General features: G+C 52.9%; 7 protein-coding genes across 7 annotated transcripts; 2 read left to right on the top strand and 5 right to left on the bottom strand.

Annotated features, from left to right (window-relative positions):
- Positions 1–443: 443 nt before the first annotated feature.
- BDW47DRAFT_133576 (cytochrome P450) lies at positions 444–2221 on the bottom strand (the record flags this gene model as incomplete). Its single annotated transcript, XM_024817870.1, has 5 exons — positions 1942–2221; positions 1051–1886; positions 892–1002; positions 666–832; positions 444–612 (listed from the first exon to the last, which is right to left on the bottom strand). Exons 1-5 carry the CDS (start codon positions 2144–2146, stop codon positions 444–446), a joined length of 1488 nt encoding a protein of 495 aa, XP_024669249.1. The 5' UTR covers positions 2147–2221.
- A 1893-nt stretch (positions 2222–4114) lies between these two features.
- Positions 4115–5602, bottom strand: BDW47DRAFT_110711 (uncharacterized protein). Its single transcript, XM_024813794.1, has 3 exons — positions 5212–5602; positions 4748–5162; positions 4115–4691 (listed from the first exon to the last, which is right to left on the bottom strand). The coding sequence occupies exons 1-3, from the start codon at positions 5436–5438 to the stop codon at positions 4410–4412; spliced, it is 924 nt and encodes a 307-aa protein (XP_024669248.1). The 5' UTR covers positions 5439–5602; the 3' UTR covers positions 4115–4409.
- A 712-nt stretch (positions 5603–6314) lies between these two features.
- BDW47DRAFT_110710 (uncharacterized protein) lies at positions 6315–6763 on the top strand (the record flags this gene model as incomplete). The annotated part of the gene is made up of 1 exon (XM_024813793.1): positions 6315–6763. A coding segment is annotated over exon 1 (218 nt), but the record flags the coding sequence as incomplete, so codon positions are not given.
- Positions 6764–6779: 16 nt separating this feature from the next.
- On the top strand, positions 6780–7613 carry BDW47DRAFT_110709 (uncharacterized protein). Its single transcript, XM_024813792.1, has 2 exons — positions 6780–7468; positions 7522–7613. The coding sequence occupies exon 1, from the start codon at positions 7035–7037 to the stop codon at positions 7386–7388; it is 354 nt and encodes a 117-aa protein (XP_024669246.1). The 5' UTR covers positions 6780–7034; the 3' UTR covers positions 7389–7468; positions 7522–7613.
- Positions 7614–7914: 301 nt separating this feature from the next.
- Positions 7915–9316, bottom strand: BDW47DRAFT_110708 (isopenicillin N synthase family dioxygenase). Its single transcript, XM_024813791.1, has 3 exons — positions 8964–9316; positions 8838–8906; positions 7915–8779 (listed from the first exon to the last, which is right to left on the bottom strand). Exons 1-3 carry the CDS (start codon positions 9291–9293, stop codon positions 8072–8074), a joined length of 1107 nt encoding a protein of 368 aa, XP_024669245.1. The 5' UTR covers positions 9294–9316; the 3' UTR covers positions 7915–8071.
- Positions 9317–11157: 1841 nt separating this feature from the next.
- Positions 11158–13333, bottom strand: BDW47DRAFT_64399 (lysophospholipase family protein). Its single transcript, XM_024819513.1, has one exon. The coding sequence runs from the start codon at positions 13180–13182 to the stop codon at positions 11260–11262; it is 1923 nt and encodes a 640-aa protein (XP_024669244.1). The 5' UTR covers positions 13183–13333; the 3' UTR covers positions 11158–11259.
- Positions 13334–13746: 413 nt separating this feature from the next.
- BDW47DRAFT_110705 (LipA and NB-ARC domain protein) lies at positions 13747–16854 on the bottom strand. Its single transcript, XM_024813790.1, has 7 exons — positions 16777–16854; positions 16657–16727; positions 16361–16604; positions 16198–16260; positions 15821–16132; positions 14611–15775; positions 13747–14549 (listed from the first exon to the last, which is right to left on the bottom strand). Exons 1-7 carry the CDS (start codon positions 16777–16779, stop codon positions 14176–14178), a joined length of 2232 nt encoding a protein of 743 aa, XP_024669243.1. The 5' UTR covers positions 16780–16854; the 3' UTR covers positions 13747–14175.
- Positions 16855–16989: the final 135 nt, after the last annotated feature.

Here is a 16989-nt window from a genome sequence, read left to right as displayed (position 1 = left end):
ACAAGCCTTATGAGACCTTCGCTGCGCGGCTCACCTCCATACTAATGACGCCTAGTCCCGTCAGCTTGAAGAATTGCTTCGACCTCGATGGTGGAGGTTGTCTTGCCACGGACTGTAGGAAACGAGCAAGCGTGCCGGCGGACAAACAGCCAGTCAAGGTCAGACGCACTTCAAAGCGGCGAGCGACGAGGCGAACAACGGATTAGAACACGCCTATCACCGCCATGCATCACAGGTGGGGTATTATGGTAAACGAATTACCACCGCACTTTACGACTAGATGATTCTTTTGCATCTTTATGACATTAGTAACGACTAGATAGAATTAATGAGATACCCTGTTTGTGGCCCCAAATAAAGAACCGTTTTCCCAACCAACATACTAGTATCCACTGACTCAATCCGAGAACAACTTAGACACAGCCTAAATCCCGACGATTACTTCAATAAGCCTTAGCTACTTTGGCCAAGATCTTCATGTCCCCTCTTCTCGTATAGCCGATGGCAAAATCCTTGATAACGCGCACGTCTTCATACGTGGTGTCATACATCTCAAAGTCGAAGCGGCGGACCAACTCGGCAAAGGTCATATACAATTCCATATACGCAAGACTGGAAGGGTTAGAACGCGGACGCGGCACAAACTATGGGGAAACAACACTTACTTCATTCCGATACAGGCTCGGCTGCCCCGAGTGAACGTCGCGAGATACTTGGGCAGATTAAAGTTCCGCTCCGAGGCCTCGATCCACCGTTGAGGGTAAAATCGATCTGGATCGGGGAAAAGAGTAGGGTCGCGGTGGATAATGTAGGAGGAGCTTGACATCGACGTCTACTCTAACTGTTAGCAGATCATTCTTCGTCTTTGACAAGCATGACACGACTACTCACCCCCGGCGCAATCGCAATGTCCTTGTACATGAGGGTTTCAGTAGGCGCCGACCTCGGTAATCGAGACGTCAGACCGATACCGACTCGGAGCGCTTCATTGACAAACGCAGTCTTTTACAATTAGTAAAAAGCTGCACAGTAGGTAAGAAGCAGACTCACCAAAATGGGCAGCTTTTCCAGTTCCGTCCAGCTCTTCGCGCCAGATTGTCTCAACTCCTCCCGCATTTTCTCCCTTAACTCCTTGTCCTGCGATAGATGGAAGGTGCCTACGCTGAGCACACGACCCGTCGTCTCAGTCCCTGCCATGAGAACGACAAGCCCCTCCTGCTGCAGGCGCGCCAGCGATCTCTCTGCAGCGGGCAAGGACGGATCCGACAGCTTGCTGAAGATGTTTCGACCGACGCCCTTGCCGAGGCCCGGGAGCATGCTGTCAGCCGAGTGCTCGAAGATAGACTTTTGGAAGTTGAAGACGACGGCCTTGGCCGGCATGACCCAGCACATAATGGAGGGCGGTAACGCCAAAATGGCGCTTATGACCCAGCCGAAGAAGCGCGCAAAGTGCCACACGGTTGTGAGCTCGTTCACGGCGACTCGAATGTCGGAGCGGAAGGTCTTGTCGTCAAGGAAGCCCCAGTTTTTGCCGTAGGAGTAGTAGGTGATGACGTCGGCTGTGAGGGCCGCGAAGGCGTCGTCGAGTTGGACGACCTTGTCTTCGCGATGAAACTCCTCGAATCGTTCCATCAAGTGGTTGATCTTGGTCTCGACGAACGACTCCAGCTCGAGGACACGCTTCTTGGAGAAAAAGCTGTTCAGGATGTTCCGGCGGAAGCGGTGATGGTCGTGGCCCACTGTGCTCACCATCGAGTGGGGGGCCGTGAACCCGTTGACGACCCAGGGATCCTTGTCTCGACGGTGCGAGCTGTGGGCATAGATCTGATCGTAGAATTCAGGGTCACTGACGTGGACCTCGTGAGGGCTGATGCGGATAATGGGGCCTAGCCATCAGAACCAGTTAGCTGTATCCAGGGACGGCTCAATGGACAGACCTACCATATTTCTGATGCAACTTTTCAATCTGGAAGATGTAGCGTCCTCCGAGAATGACATCGTAGTAGAACTCGTAGAGATAGGTAGCAGCCGCGAACGTAGGGCCAGGGACCTTGCGGAGGGGATGAAAGAACACTCGATAAACCGCCCTTGCGAACAAGAACGTGCCGAGGCCGATGGCCGCGATCCACACGCGCGGAACGTCCATAATCAGTGATTTTTTTCTGATGTGATATTCCTTGCCTCGAAAGCGCAGATAGCAGAATATCGCGGGATATATAGCACCGCATTGAGGCTCTCAGTGAGGGGAAACATGACCCACCGCTCCCAGCGTTTCCTCGGTCAAAAAGCAGCGCTATAGCGAGTCCCCCCGTCCAAGCCAATGGCGAAGACCGGCCCATCTCCATCGTTTAGTTCATGGTGCCACTCTTGTACTAGCGACGACTCCGTATCCATCTATACGATGGAACCAGTATAGGACAGCAACGGTATATCACATCTGCATATCCCTCAGGCCAAGATCGGTTTGACAGGTGCGGATGCGGGTCCGGGCCGCTGTGGAGAATAACGGTGCGGACGGGGTGTTTACCCTTTGCGGACGTAGTATCTCTCGAAATGCAGATTAGAAGTATGACAGGTTCTGGTTCGTCAAGAATCGGCAGCCTAGGCTTTGTTAGCTTGTTCTACATGGTGCACATGGCTGGTGGGAGGGTGCCTTGTTCGGTTGCTGGTTTCGTCACGGACATACTATTGCTTTTGCTTCCAACCAGGATCCAATTGGTGTTTTTCATTTTTTTTTTTTTTTTTTTACTATCGCTGCGCGTGATGTGAAGACTATTATTCCTCCAAGTGGACGAGCAGGGCATAGGAAGAAGTTGACCTAGTTGGCAAGATTACTCAAGAAGGCCAACCCGCGGTGAAGTGGAATTAGGGCTTGGCTGGTGTGGTGACAGTAATAGTTTTGTTCGATTTAAATACCCGGCTTAAAAGGACTACCTTTGTCACCTTGTCCAGGCGTCTCCTTTGCCCCCTTTCCTAGGAGTAAAATGTTTGGAAATTTCACCAACAGCCCTAAAATATGCAAAACGCTAATCACATATGGATGGAGCTAGTCTAAGCCAAGCATGGCCGTTGACAGCAGGTGTTGAGCTCTAATCTGCAGGGTGCGATTCCCCCTCACCTCCCGAACGAATTAAATTAGTTTAGAAAAAAGATAGTCTGCCCTAATGTAGCAAAAAAAACAAGGATGAAACAGGATTCTGCAGGCTGTTATATGCTCCTGCCACATGCAGTAAAATAAGCTGCTAGTATTTTGGCTGATCACACACCCCAACTTTCATCCGCCAATGCAAATGGTACCAGCCATTCCACTCCTCCGAAACAATGCGGGCTTCTCCAACCAATGCACTTACCCTGTCTGCAGCGCAGGTGTGGGATCCTACAGACTGCAGACCCAATACACGCGATAAGTCAAGCGCAACAGACAGCAAACCTGGCCAAGGAGCCAAGCGCACGGGGTTTACTTTCCTGGTCAAGGAGATGGAACTAACTATCTAGATTAAATATTCTGCATAAACGGTCCAGAACAACCACTGAAAGCACTATCACTGAGATATCGTGTATGCCCCACACACCTCCTCACAAAGTGGACCTGGTCTATCAACTCAAGATATTCCCATCCTATCGAACTCCAACTGAGGCTGAAACCTAACACAATGATACGTTTTTACTGCGCGAACGAAAACCCCCCATGGACGATCTCCGGCAGCTCCGCCATTGAACTGCACCACTGGAAGAGCCTCCGAGCAAAGCCGTGGGAGGGGTAGAGATGGTGCCTCGTGGTGGGTCATGCGCGACCAGATCCTGCAGATGGTGACGAGAGTGCTTTAAACCCACCGCGGAGGGTGGTGTTCCTTTCTTATCATGGCAGGATTGAGCGATTTGTTTTCAGTGTCTCGCTGGGAGACAAGTCGGGAGATAAGGGTTTACCTTGTCATGTGAGCATGGGGGTTGAGGGGGTGGATGCCCGTCTGTAGCCGACATCGGAAAAGGTTTACGAGCTCAGATGAATTGGATGGCAGGTCGTCGTAGATTTAAAGGCGTTTGAAGGGCACTGTTTCTGATGGTAGGTCGCCGAAAGTAGGACACATAGTAAGGCCAGTCTGTGAAGCTGTGTGGATACAATTGGTATATGAAAGCCACTGCACCAAGATACCTTGACAATTGCCATTCTGCCGGGCTTGCTATGACTGAGGTTCCGACAGTATATCTCTTCCCGCCACATGATAGTACATCACGCACGTGTAGTGGGATAGGGATTCAAAGATCACAATACAGTAAATGTTGGTGTATATATTATTGGACTAGTTAGTTAGATACGTAAATCGTGGACAGAATTACACATGCATATGGGGTATAGGTAGAGAAACAAATCAAAGATACAGGAAAATACACCCTGAATGGATGTGCACTTAAAAAGGGCGCATGTCCCCAGGATACTGAGGAGGAGAGGGCGGAGGAGGCACGCTGAACCGCCCACCATCGAGCTGGTCCGACGACCATACGTAGACTGCGCTCAGCAACGCGCACGAGTAGAAGAAATATTGGAGAAACACCTGAGCCATGTACGATGCAACAGCCGACTCGGTGTAAAACCGGGTCCTGGTGTAGCTGTTCGTGATGTTAGTTGCCAGGTTGATGGCGCCGACGCCGACGGCAGACAGGACAAGAGCGACCAGGGAGATGAAGATGGGCTGATACCAGTCTGGTTAGCAAAGACTCTGCCACTGCGGTAGGAAAGCTGATATACCTTGGCGCGCAGATGGGGGGCGCGAGACATCGCAGACAGGATCAACCCCGCGGCAACGAGCATCGCGACCAGCTCGACCGCATTGTAAGCTGTACCCAGTCGTATGGTATGGACGAAGTATTTGATTTGCACGTCGTAGTCACCGGCCATTGTACCATGAACGAGTCGGGTGTTGAGAGACAGGTAGACAATCATAACGACACCCAGCAATGCCAGAACCATGGTGGTGACAATCTTGACGGGGGGGGATCCGTTGTTCACTCGGCTGCATATGGGAGCGAGGATGAGCACGAACAGAGAGTAATACATCAACGAATTCATCCAGGCACTGGCCATCGAGCCGGCGGAGTAGCTGATGGAGTCAATGCGGCGGCATTGCGCCAGGGCGACGAGGACAATTTGTAGGACCACGTGGCTACAGAAGTTAGTCGCTTGATCCAGGGTAACTCGGTGGGGATGCATACACGAAAGCGAAGGTGAGAGACAGATATGTCAGAAATTGGGCCAGACCACTAGCCTTGGCCTTCCGTGCTCGACGTCCTGTCAGAAAGAAAAACACCAAGAAAACCACGCAGTAGAGCGCAGGGAACGCGATTGAGGCCTGGGAAAACCAGGTGTCGAAACCACCAGGACAGCTGTCGCTGAGTGAACCGGAGGAATACCCTCCACCCCCACCTCGTCGTGGAGCCATTTTTACGCAGGGAAAATAGGGTTGAAAATTCTGTGTGGCAGGATCAGGTCAAGATGTGAAAATCTAGGGGGACATGATCGCGTCCGGGGCGCAGGCCCGTAATATACAGTCGAATGAGGCTCTAAGCCCGCCGAACAGACTCGTTTCTGAAATTGCGCCTCGACAGAGAATTTTGTAATGAGGCTCGCAAAACAAACGATTGACCAGGGTCAGCAACAAAACCGGAGCGTGGTTGGCCCAGTCTAGGGGACTAGTCGCCAATACGAGGTTATTAATAGAGGCCCTGGGTGAAAACAGCCGAGCCACAGCTTAGCGTGCCTCGGCCAAGGACTCAGCCTTGTCGGGCATTGGGAGTTTTGAACTTTGCACGGTCGTATCCGGGATTTTAGTGTTCAATAGTCGGTGAAATCTCTGCTGGTTGGCGGCCGCTTAAATTGGTGGCTTCACGCAAACCCCCGTGATGAGGGCCTTGACAATTGTTGCCTCGTGTATTCTGGAACATAGCGGTTGAAGGGTTATTAGTGGAAATGGTAAAGTTTTGAATCGGACTAATAGAATTCATGGATCATACGAGAAAGCAAAATACGGGTAAATATATGTTGCAATCTAGATGATATTATTCACAGAGGCAAAAGTGTCATGATATCTTTTCTACCGGAGTGGTAACTTTAGTCCACAATATATTTACAAATATACAGATAACTAGAACTCAACCGGGTAATTGTAGTAAACAAAGGTCCGCTCTACCGGGTAAATAATTCATCATTCCTACTTTTTCAGGGAACTATGCTTATATATGACCCACAAAATCCAGTGGTTCCCCTTTTCAGCCCCTGACCAATACACCGAAGGAGTTCCACGAGACCATCACTACATGGACAGATCATGCAGGGAGCAGTACGCCTGACCGACTGAGCCCCATACCCCGCATATGCCAGATCACTGAAGGATAAATAATCCACCCCATTCGCCATGACACGTCCCAAGCCACGATGTCTCCGGTTAAGCCCATTCTGTCCGAGCCCCAATCTCCTCCCCAGACACCGGCACCAAGAACGAACTGCTGGCGATCTTACCATCGGCCTCTCGCGCCCCCTTCACCGGCTCGCTGTCTACTGTGACAAAACTGCTATTGCCCCAGTTTGCACTTCCATCCCAGGAGTTGCCCTTGGAAACCTGCCCGTCACTAAATGACGTCGGCTTCTCCCCATTGACAGCCGCAACGTTCTCAGTCAGTGTAGCCACAGCCGTCCCAAATTTAAATCCGACCTTGGCATTATTCCACGCGGTGTTGCGGGTCAGCTTGAAATCTCCGGGCTGTGAATTATCGGTGAATCCGTCCTTGGCGTTGTTGAACGCAAAGCAGTTCGTGATGACGTGGTTGGCCGGTCCGATGTCTGCGTCGTCGCCGCCGCCGAGTTTGAAGCCGTTGCCGTCACCTTCGAACGGGGTAAAATCCCATCTATGTTGGTCAATGCCGATAATTTCAAGATTGCAGCAATCAGGAGGCTGTTTTTTGGAATCATCATACCGGTTGAACCCATTCCCCCATGAGATGGTATCCTCAATCGTCACAGCCGACTTGAACTCCCTACCATGCAATTAGCCCAGTCTCAACGGTCGACCAAACGTGCGCAAGAAGGGTATAAAAAGAAAGCACAAACCAAAGATCCAACCCATCATCAACATTATCCCACAACCTCGCGCCCTTCAACAGATTCCCCTCGCCCTCTCCCTCCTTACAAGCAAACCCATCCGCACTCTCCCCATTCTTGCGCGGATCCCGATTCCCGTACGAGTCGAGATACAGCACGGTGTTATTCGCAGACGCACCCTGCATCTGGAACCCAGTCTCGTAATTATTCGCCGTTACGAGCCTCTCGTAGCGGTTGTTCGACGCATCGCGCGCATACACTCCGTACGGGCCATTCACAAGGACAAGGTCGCTAAACACCCAGTAATCTGCGTCTTGGACGTGAATGATGCCGCGGTCTTCGTTGGGGAGAGAGGCGTCTAAGTCTGCAGGTGTGCTGTATCCTGAATCAGTAAATTAGTATTACAAAGGTAAAGCGTATCCACTTACCCAGGAAGATCCTCCCCGTCGATAGTAACCTTTTCGCTTTTGTACGCACGAAGCGTGTATGGTGCTGACGCCGTCCCACTTTTCGTGACCTGGATGTTGGACGATGGACTGTATGTCCCCTTGCGTAGGTATATCGTGTCTCCCGGAGTCGCCTGGTCAACTGCTACTTGGATGGACTGGAGCGGCGCGTCGATTGTCCCGGCTGCGGTGTCTGCGCCGGTGGGGGAGACGTATATTTCCGCCGCCTGGGCCAGAGGGAGTGCCACTACTAGCGCCCTAAGAAAGAGATACATTATGATTTCCTCGTCTGTGTAGTTTTGTTCTGATTCTGAGATACCATGGTGGTTCTGATCCTTATATCATGCTTGGTTGACGCTATCGATGCCATTGATGGAATTTTGGCGGAGAAATATATTCCGGTCAAGTCGGATGTCATTTCCGCTTGTCTTAATTTTCCGACCGTGTTTGACAGTCCATTTCTGGTCTAGAACACCTTTAGATAATCTACATCCTGCGTGTTGTTGCAGTATTGGTATTTATATACTGGTGACTACTTCTGCTGTTCTAACGCCCAAGCTAACAGCTCCGGATACCATCGCCTCCCTACATCCTGATGGCTAATCACCCGATGGACAAGTGTGCCCTCACCCGTCTTCCCATGAAATTTCCGATTAAACGTACCTTCCGCATCCGACCGCACATGATCATGCTTGACCAGCTCTCGAATATGACTCGGGATATCTAGTGCGATGTCCCCAGCCGACAACTCCAAGCTCATACCCTGAAAGACGGGGATAGAGAACCGCGGTCCTAGCTCCTTGCCACCGGCGACGAAATTCTCCGGTGCGAGACTGACGCGGTGAGTAGTGGCGGTGCACACGCCCCCCGTAATGACGCTCAACGCACGACCGATATTCACGACCAGCGTGTTGTCCATCGGCGGAGCAGGGATCCATTCGCCGTTCTTATTCTGGACCTCGAGGCCTGGGTGCGCCGTAGGTTGATATAGGAATGTCAGGAACTCAGAGTCTTTATGTGGACCTACGCCTTGGCTCTCTGCATCTGTGGCTGGGCGTGGATACTTGATGATTTTCATCTTGTGTTGGCGCGGTGTGTCAAAATACGGCTTTAGCGCTGTTGGGGACAGCCCCAGGGCTTCGGCGATGAGCTCCTCGAATGCATCAGACACGGGACGGAGCTCTGCAAGATAGCCCTCAATTGTTTGTCGGAAACCGGGCATAGCGGATTCATCGGGCCACTATGTTGATTGTTTACCGTCTGTCTCTATTGTCCGCAAGGGGGACACGGAAACGTACCTGGTTTGGGCCGCGAATGTTTCTATACGCGGGCTCGTCTGGCCCTGGGGCAGGGAGTTCCGTGGCAAACTGTGTGTTCAATCAGTACGGACTCAGATCATCAAGTAAGTGTAAGGCTGGGCGTACGTCAAACTGCTCTCGATGGTCTAACTTCCGAGCTGTTACCTCCGCACCGAGGCGCGAATAGCCTAGAAAATGTTTACTGTTGATCATTTCGATTTCAAGTTTCTTCTCGAGTGGGAGATCGAACAACCCCACTGTCTTCTTGACCAGTTCATCCCTGATTTGCGGAGATACAGGGGCGTTGGCCAGATAGAAGAAGCCCACATGGACGAGGGCATTGCGGAGTTGGTCGACGAAGAGGGCACGCGTCGCCGGCTGCGTCGAGAGACCGTAGTCTAGAACCGGTATTTCCGTAAAGGACGGCGAGACAGAGCCCATGGTAGTCTTGTTCATAGACTATGAGTAGGTGAAGGAGGACGATGGATGTTTGTGAGGGGAAGATGATGTGACAAGTGGGGGAAAAGAGACCATGGCTTATCTAATCTTATCTTATCGCGATGTTGCCTGCCTGCCTCATTGCCTGATGCCCGTTCAGGCAATCTGTATCCAGTGACATCGAGAACCAGCTGGACGTCACTCTCACTGCATCCTCAACTTTCTCTTCCACGGTGTCCCCTCCTTCGATACCTCTTTCTTTACTTCTTGCATGACTTTATATACACCCCGGGTATCCAACGCATCCTCCATCCAGACTACACCCACCTTTCGCTTCCGACTCGAGTCCCGGCCTAAACCCCTACAATGTGCCTCCAGAAACTCGACCGCCTCATCGCCACCTCGTCCACGGTATCCATCGAGATACCTACTCAAGGGGACCCGCCCCTGCAATGCTCGGAACCACCCCACGTTCACGAACACGAACACGACCCGCGGACTCGCCATCCGGCTGGTAGCCGTATCTTCCATTGTGACCAGGGCCTCCTTGAATGGCATATAGGTCCCATCGAACAACCCGTCGGGATCATCACTCCCATAACAACTTAAATCAATTACGTACAAATTAACATCGATCGCAGACAGATGCGGCCAGTTGCGGCCGCGAGACGGGTTGCATACATCGCGCATGCACACTGGCTGGAACGTCAAGCTGTTTATAGTCAGCCCAGGCAGCAGATCAAGGACCTTTGGACGGATGTGGGTGCGATGTGCAATGACGTCCTCATCTGTTGGAATGTATGCGGCGTCTGCGATGCGGGCAACGTGGGCGAGAAAGTAACATGTTTCGGGGAGAAATGTAGAGCTTCATGGCCCGTGTTAGACACCTTCTGGGACCACTTATGTCAACTGATGAGGGGAGTACGACTTGGCATACCTGGCGTAGCTATCCATTTCTGGTACCCATGGCTCGCGCTTGCTCTTTAATGTCTCTCGCAAACCTTCATCGCTCCATAGCGAGAGCGCTGCAGCTACCGTGTCGCGCGATGGCCGCCACCCTAGCTCAAGCTCGCTGGGATTGGGCAGTTGTGTGAGAATCTTTTCTGCGGTTCTTTTGGTGGTGGTGGTAATTGGAGACTTGGTTTCATCACGGGCGGCAATGGCGGCACTGCACAGGGCCTGATGTAGAGATCGTCGGATGTTGTCTTTGTGTGAGAGGCGCTGGTCAGGAGGGAGGCCGTGTGAGATGAGGATCTGAAGCTGACGAGCGAAGCGAGGGCCGGAATCATGGGGACCATCGATAGAGACGACGTACTGGGAGCGTCGTTTGCGGGCGTCTTCCTTCAGGGAGCGGTCTATTTCCCTGGAGCGTCGTTTCGCATGAGCCATTTGTTTCCGTGACTCGTAGTACTGGAAGCGTTTATTCCTCTGGGGAGCGTCCCTGGTAAGAAGTTTCGGGTGCTGGCCCACGCTCGAGCCCCTGGAGTGCTTTTCCATGGTTGTCCTTCCTCTGCAGGTATTGATGAGCGCGGTGAGTGGGAATGCAACGTCTTGTTGGGGGGCCAGGTACTGACTATGTATCCCAGAAGTGGAGCGACGGGCACGACAGCGCGCCTGATCGGCATGGGCCCTTGCGGGCCGTGCCCAAACACCACCACTCATCGTCCAGAAGGCCCGGATCATCAGTGGAGCGAACAGGATTCGTGGCACAGAAAACTTCTAGAAACAGGTTGCCACGTGGTCGTCCTACTCCGCAGCCGTGACAACCTTCTCGTGTCATTCGTTACTTGAACAGTGGGACTTTTCTGTTTGGCCCTAGTCATATTACTTTGTGTAGCGTCCTGTGAACACCGGTCGCTGCGCGAATCATTCATGTATATGTCACATTGGTTCAAGTCCCTAGCAGACCTGGACCCGACCATGTCTCACCAACCAACGCACGACTATACATTCTCCAAAGAAGAGAGCTACATAAAATCACAAACTAACCACCCAGAATGCTCGTAGCGGCGCCCGCATACGCCGTAGCGCTACTCACCAACTCACTGCCAGTGCTCGCTGCACCTGCAGCGGCCCCTGAGCTAGTACTAGCAGAGTTCCCGGAGCCCGCTGAGCCTAACTTCATCGAGGGCTGGTACGGCTTGGGCGGATGACTGTCGACGGTTCCATTCCAGCAGTACTTCGCAAAGCAGCTCTTGCAAATGTCCGGCAGGGGTGTTCCCGTGCGTGCGGTGGAGCGCTGTAGGATGGCGCACCCGACGCAGCTGGGCCACTGGGCATCCAGGGACGAATTGCCCATGGTGGCGACATTGAGGCCGTTGGTAATAAGGTTGTCTCGCTCCGAGTCTTCGTACGACAACTGGAAAGTGGAGGTATTGGACTCTGCGGTATAGGGCGCGTTCGGGAGGTAGACCACCAAGGGAGTGGGGCCAGTGAAGTTGGAGCCGTTGCAGCCGAAGAAAGTCGGTCTGTTGTTCAAGCCGAGGTTGACGAAGGTGTTCACGTCCGGCACGCTGGGGAAAACGGTCCCGTTGGCGATGCCGGTCTTGTTCAAGCTACGCTCATACGTTTGCACCAGGCTGGTGCCGTTTGGCCAGCTATTCTCGGTATCGGCAGAGGAGTCCACAGCGAAGATGACGTCGACGTGGCGCTCTGGTTGAATCAACGGGTGCAAGGGGATGTTTTGGCCGTCTTCACCGCCGTCGACGAGGTCTAGCTCATTTGTGGTGGCATAGGTGGCCGTCGAGTTGCGGTAATTGTAGAAAGGGTTGGGTGCATAAGCAGCGATGTCCTCGTCGTCTTTGCTGAGATCTTTAAGAATGTCTTCCAAGGCTTTTTTCAAAATGTCCGGCATACTGGTACTGTTCAAGCGCGGTAAGAGCTGGTTAAATAGGGAGGACGAGGTGCCCATGACGAAGCCGGCATTATCGAATCCACGCACGCAGGTGTCGTTCAACTTCCCGTTGTCGAACTTCGACCCGAGATATTCCAGCGGCGCGAAGCCAGCGATCGTGGGATCCCAGCTCCCGAACTCCCACGGGTTGAACTCGTACACGGTCGAATTGCTTCCCACCAGCAGCTCCCCAGGCTTGCGCCCATCCGCGACAAGGAGTGGCATGGGGATCTCGCCATCTTTGAAGTTGTCGCTCAGGGCGATGGACGACCATGTGTAACTCGGTCCGCCATCGTCCTTCGACGAGTTGATCAACTGGTAGGATAGCGCGCGACCCCAGTAGTCGGTCAGGGTAACGTCGAAACCTGCGTTTTTCTTGCCCTTGACCGATTTATCAATGTTCTCCCAGTAATTGACCGACGACAGAAATTGGAAATACTTGGAGCTAGGACCTTCCAGGATCGACGTCTGCAAGTCCCATACGCGCTTATCTTTCTGCAGGTCGCTAATCGTGGTGAAGTTGTTGACAAAGATGGAGCCAACGAGCCAGCCGCCACCACTCAGCCCAGCGACGTAGGTCGACGCCTGCAGCAGTCCGCCGAGCTGGCCCTTTGAAGTGGCATTTGCCGTGCGATTATCAAAGGCTTTTATCACCCCTGCGCCGTTCAGCATAGCGCGATAGCCACCACCGCTAGCTGCAAAGCCGATGTTAGGCAGATCGGTGACATTTTTAGCGGTCTTATCAATGTATGACACTGCATCAAAAGGACCGAGGTCTAGCCGGCCAAGAAACTCTTTCATCGGGTCGACAGTCTCCTTTCGGCGCTTCTGGAGCCATTTCGTTTCATTGCGCGAGAGTCTACTCGCCGATCGAACATTTGGTTTGACAGCCGGGCATGTCGTATTGGCGGGTGTATAGCCGTCTGGGGCGTTTGGAAACGCACGAGGGAAGACGTCGACTGTTGCAGCGTGGGCGAGAGCCACGCTCGTCAGAATTACCAGAGAGATCTTCATGGTTGCTTGCGGGGAAAAGCACAATGCCCGCTACAATGGCCGATCGAGGGTTCATATGTACGACGCCATGGCAAACACAACTAGCTGGACCAACCGGATGACCGGGGATATTTCGATGTGGTGGGTCGATGGAATGCTTTCATCGATATATCATCGCCACTCCAAGGGGTAGGTCTAGAGATGGCTATGAAAGGCACGGTCATGAAACATTGATCGATGACGGGCATCAGGCAACACCACTGCAGCGCGGATGGGCTGCGCCCACGGTTCTGGACATAAACTTAGATAACAACTAAGTTTGAATGCAGGTCAAAGTCTATTGCCAACATGTTTACTGGTTGCGACGCCATAGCCCGACATGTCGGAAAGGGACCCAATCACCAAGCTCTAGGATACAAGACGAATCCGACCCCGTGGTTCATCACAGCCACAGACTGTCAGTATTGATTTTAACTGTCTGATCTGGAATTGGTGGCCTTGGCAATGCAATCGACAATAGTTTACATGCTGTCACTGCTGACGTGAAATGAACATATGGCAAGAATGTGGTCGAGCTTGATGTTCGGAAATGATGCATGACATCACCACCCCTTGTCCACTCTTCTATCCCTCCCGGCCAAGGACCCACAAGCCTTGACCCTGAGTATCCCTCAACGTCCTGATTAAATTGAGAGACTGCTGAGGTTCTTCATTTCGTCATACATGCATACATATGCCCCTTCCACGATACAGCTTGACTTCGCGACATCATACAAGGGGCAGTGATATCAAAGCCTAATCAACCATGCCAGCCCGTCCACGGGTCACAAATTACTTCACAACACGAGTAGCTCCATAGTACCATGGGTATATCTTGCTTTCATATGGATTATAGTGAACATTAACATAAAATTGGCCAAACAATGGCAATTGAATTGGCGATCGCTTTACATCGCATCAAGCAGAACATGTATATCAACCCCATAGCAATCAGAAGGAATCAGAATTCAATCACTACAAACGCTTCTGAAAAGCCGCCAACATACTCTCAAACCCTCCTGCCCGGGGGGACCGCGTCGGAGTCAAATACCGCGTATTCATGCGGCACAACTGCATGAAATTCGCCGCCTCGTCCGGCATGGGCGTGCCACTCGCCCGATGAGACGCCTCCAATCGCTCGTAGTATCCCTGTGCTTCCACATACTGCTGCTTTGCGAAATACAGAGTAGCAAGCATTTTCAACAAGGCTTGCACCTCTGGGTTTCCTTGGCCCTTACGGTGCTCCGCCCACCGCAAGTAGCGCTCGATCCATGGAACGGCGAGTTTCAAGCCGGTGGCACTTTTGTTGAATGAGAGGGGGTCGTTATTCTGTGAGGCGTACATGATGCCTTGGTCCGTTAGCTCGACGCACATGGCTGCAGAGGACCATAAAATCATAATGGGACATACCCAGGTGTGCCACAATAGCCAGCGTCTCTGGGTGCTCCGTGCCCAGGACTTCTTCAGCCAAGGTCAGCGCGCGGCGGAGAGTTTCGGACGCCTCGCCGCAGCTATGGTCGAGCATCTGTGCAGCACCCTCAATTCTCAAACTATAGATCGACAGCGGGTGGCGCGCACCTAGAAGCGCGACCACGTCGCGTGCAATCTGACAGATTGACGCACAGGACTGTTGCACGGCGGTGTTAAACCGCATGACGACCTGCGAACTCCCATGCTCTGCGCGATGGGCCTCAATCACCAGCTCTGCGCTATACAGCCCCGCTTTGATGACCCGAACATGGGTATCGCCCAGCACAGCGACCAAACTCTGACGGTACTTCTCACCCATTTGCACCGCCTCTTGCCGTCGCTCGAGATTGTCATATGCCATTGCCAGCCGACGCCGCGTCTCCAGCGTGTCAAGGTCCTGTTCGCCCACGCCGGGGGCCATCTGCTGGCGGGCGAGGACATTGGCTATGACCGACTCGCCCTCTTGGTACTTTCCCTGGGCGCAGAGAATTTCCCCCATCAGACTCTCGGCCTTCATCGCGAGGGGGTGGCGACGGTCGAACACGCGAGCGCTATTGTTGGACACCCACTCCGCCCACTCCGCTCCTTTCATTAGATAGCCAGACTCGACATCGATTTCCGCCAGATTGTACCCCGCCTGCAGTGTGCTATGGTGGTCTGCACCGAGCGTGCGCAGATGCTCCTGGAAAAGAGCGTACTCCACCTGTCGCGCCTCGTCCCAGTTCCATTCACATTTCAGCTGCGCCGCCTTCACCGATCGGGGGTCGCTGTCGGTAGGTGGGTACAACACACCCGTGACGCGCTGTTGCACGGCCCCAGGCTGCGGCGTGCGTGCCGCTGGATACGACGTACTACTGTTAGTAGCGTCTATGCGAGGCGGTAGCGGAGGTGGACCCTGTGGCGAGGCAGACGTCGGCTGGGTGATGAAGCCCTGCTCGGTGACGAGCACCTGGTCGGCTATTTGCTTAATGTTGCCTTTGATAAGCCTGTACATGGCACCGCGCGCGCTGACCTTGCACATCATCGAGTGGTCTGCGTCGAGCTTGAGGCGTGTTTCACGGTTGCCGGGGAGGCCGAGGACGGCCGACTCCTCGTCAACAACGAGCTACACAGTTAGTACCATCCAGTACCTTGATTGGGACATACCTACATGGCTAAGAGAAGCCGGTCCAGCGCCACCCAGCATAACCTCCTTCCCTTCGACAAACGAAATAACCTTATAATCCTCCAGCTGGTGCGAAAAGCGACTGCTCATCTGGCGGGTAAAGAGCGAGTTCTGCTCCAAACAGTCGAGAAGGTCATTGCTTGCGTGGCCTTTGGAAACGAAGCGCGCGACCTTGGCAGCGATTTTCCCGAGCTCGACCCCTTTGGTGCCGCGGTGGGGTGTGCCGAAGAAGACCAGCCCGGCTGTGTCTCTGCGGATAGTGCCGTATTTGGGGTCTTCTTGGGCATTTAGGAGGGCCTGGTCCTTAGCACCTCTTTCTCTCTCGTGGGAGACTCCGTAGTGGAGGTACAAACATGGCTTACCTGTTTGATGACCAAGCCGCCTAGACTGTGTCCGATGAAGATGATTTTCGGCAGTCGTGTGTTCTAGTCATCACGTTAGCCATACATTCACCCCTTCTGTGCCATCTTCTTTATCGACCCCAGAAACGCAACCCCTCAAAGTACCGCACAAAGAAGGACCAACCATCTGCGGACTCCTCTCCATATCCAACAAATTCAACAGAGTATTCGCATGATCTTTGACCCCCGCCGTGGACATCGTCTGCGGATTCGTAATATTCGAGTTATATCCGTAGACGAAGACACGAGCCTGGGGAACATCCAGCGGGAGGAAGTCGCGGGGCCAGAACGTCCCGTTGGGATGAGTCCATGTCTCGAAGGGGTGGTCATTCCGACCACGGGGGTTGAGGCCGTGGACGAAGATGAAGCTGAATACTCTCAGGATGTGCTGATAAACAATTTGGGGATCGGGGGAAATACTCGAGTTTTGGATTCTCGGGCGGAGTGAAGACTTCCTCAAGAAAGGGATACTCATATTCCGAGTTTGGGTTCTATCAGGATATTAGCTCTGAAAATGGACTTAGGTGGCAACGCTCATACCATCTTGATTCCGATCTATTGCGTTCTCACAGCACTCCGGTTAGCATCGTGGGTCCAAGGACATTTGCACGAGGGAGCAGAAGAAAGAAACGGAGAATAAGCAGACTCAGCCGCAACGAACCAGGTGATACACGGCGACACGCGAAGAACGACACCCAATCGACTCGGATTCCCTCGGATTGCCGCATACTCGCAGGAGATATACGAGATGGC

The sequence above is a fragment of the Aspergillus candidus genome, assembly GCF_002847045.1.
Source record: "Aspergillus candidus strain CBS 102.13 unplaced genomic scaffold BDW47scaffold_49, whole genome shotgun sequence".
Classification (NCBI taxonomy): Eukaryota; Fungi; Ascomycota; class Eurotiomycetes; order Eurotiales; family Aspergillaceae; genus Aspergillus; species Aspergillus candidus.
This window is presented reverse-complemented; position numbering and strand designations above follow the sequence as displayed.

Excerpts from the sequence above, each read along its gene's own strand:
- BDW47DRAFT_110711 (XM_024813794.1), bottom strand. The coding sequence starts at position 5,438 with ATGGCTCCACGACGAGGTGGGGGTGGAGGGTATTCCTCCGGTTCACTC. Across the intron at positions 5,163-5,211 it reads TCTCTCACCTTCGCTTTCGT|CCACGTGGTCCTACAAATTG; the intron begins GTATGCATCCCC and ends TAACTTCTGTAG. Across the intron at positions 4,692-4,747 it reads CCCCCCATCTGCGCGCCAAG|CCCATCTTCATCTCCCTGGT; the intron begins GTATATCAGCTT and ends GACTGGTATCAG.
- BDW47DRAFT_110709 (XM_024813792.1), top strand. The coding sequence starts at position 7,035 with ATGCAATTAGCCCAGTCTCAACGGTCGACCAAACGTGCGCAAGAAGGG.
- BDW47DRAFT_110708 (XM_024813791.1), bottom strand. The coding sequence starts at position 9,293 with ATGAACAAGACTACCATGGGCTCTGTCTCGCCGTCCTTTACGGAAATA. Across the intron at positions 8,907-8,963 it reads ACCATCGAGAGCAGTTTGAC|TTTGCCACGGAACTCCCTGC; the intron begins GTACGCCCAGCC and ends TTGAACACACAG. Across the intron at positions 8,780-8,837 it reads ACATTCGCGGCCCAAACCAG|TGGCCCGATGAATCCGCTAT; the intron begins GTACGTTTCCGT and ends CAATCAACATAG.
- BDW47DRAFT_64399 (XM_024819513.1), bottom strand. The coding sequence starts at position 13,182 with ATGAAGATCTCTCTGGTAATTCTGACGAGCGTGGCTCTCGCCCACGCT.
- BDW47DRAFT_110705 (XM_024813790.1), bottom strand. Across the intron at positions 16,133-16,197 it reads GCGGCTTGGTCATCAAACAG|GCCCTCCTAAATGCCCAAGA; the intron begins GTAAGCCATGTT and ends GCTAAGGACCAG. Across the intron at positions 14,550-14,610 it reads GGCTATTGTGGCACACCTGG|GCATCATGTACGCCTCACAG; the intron begins GTATGTCCCATT and ends TAACGGACCAAG.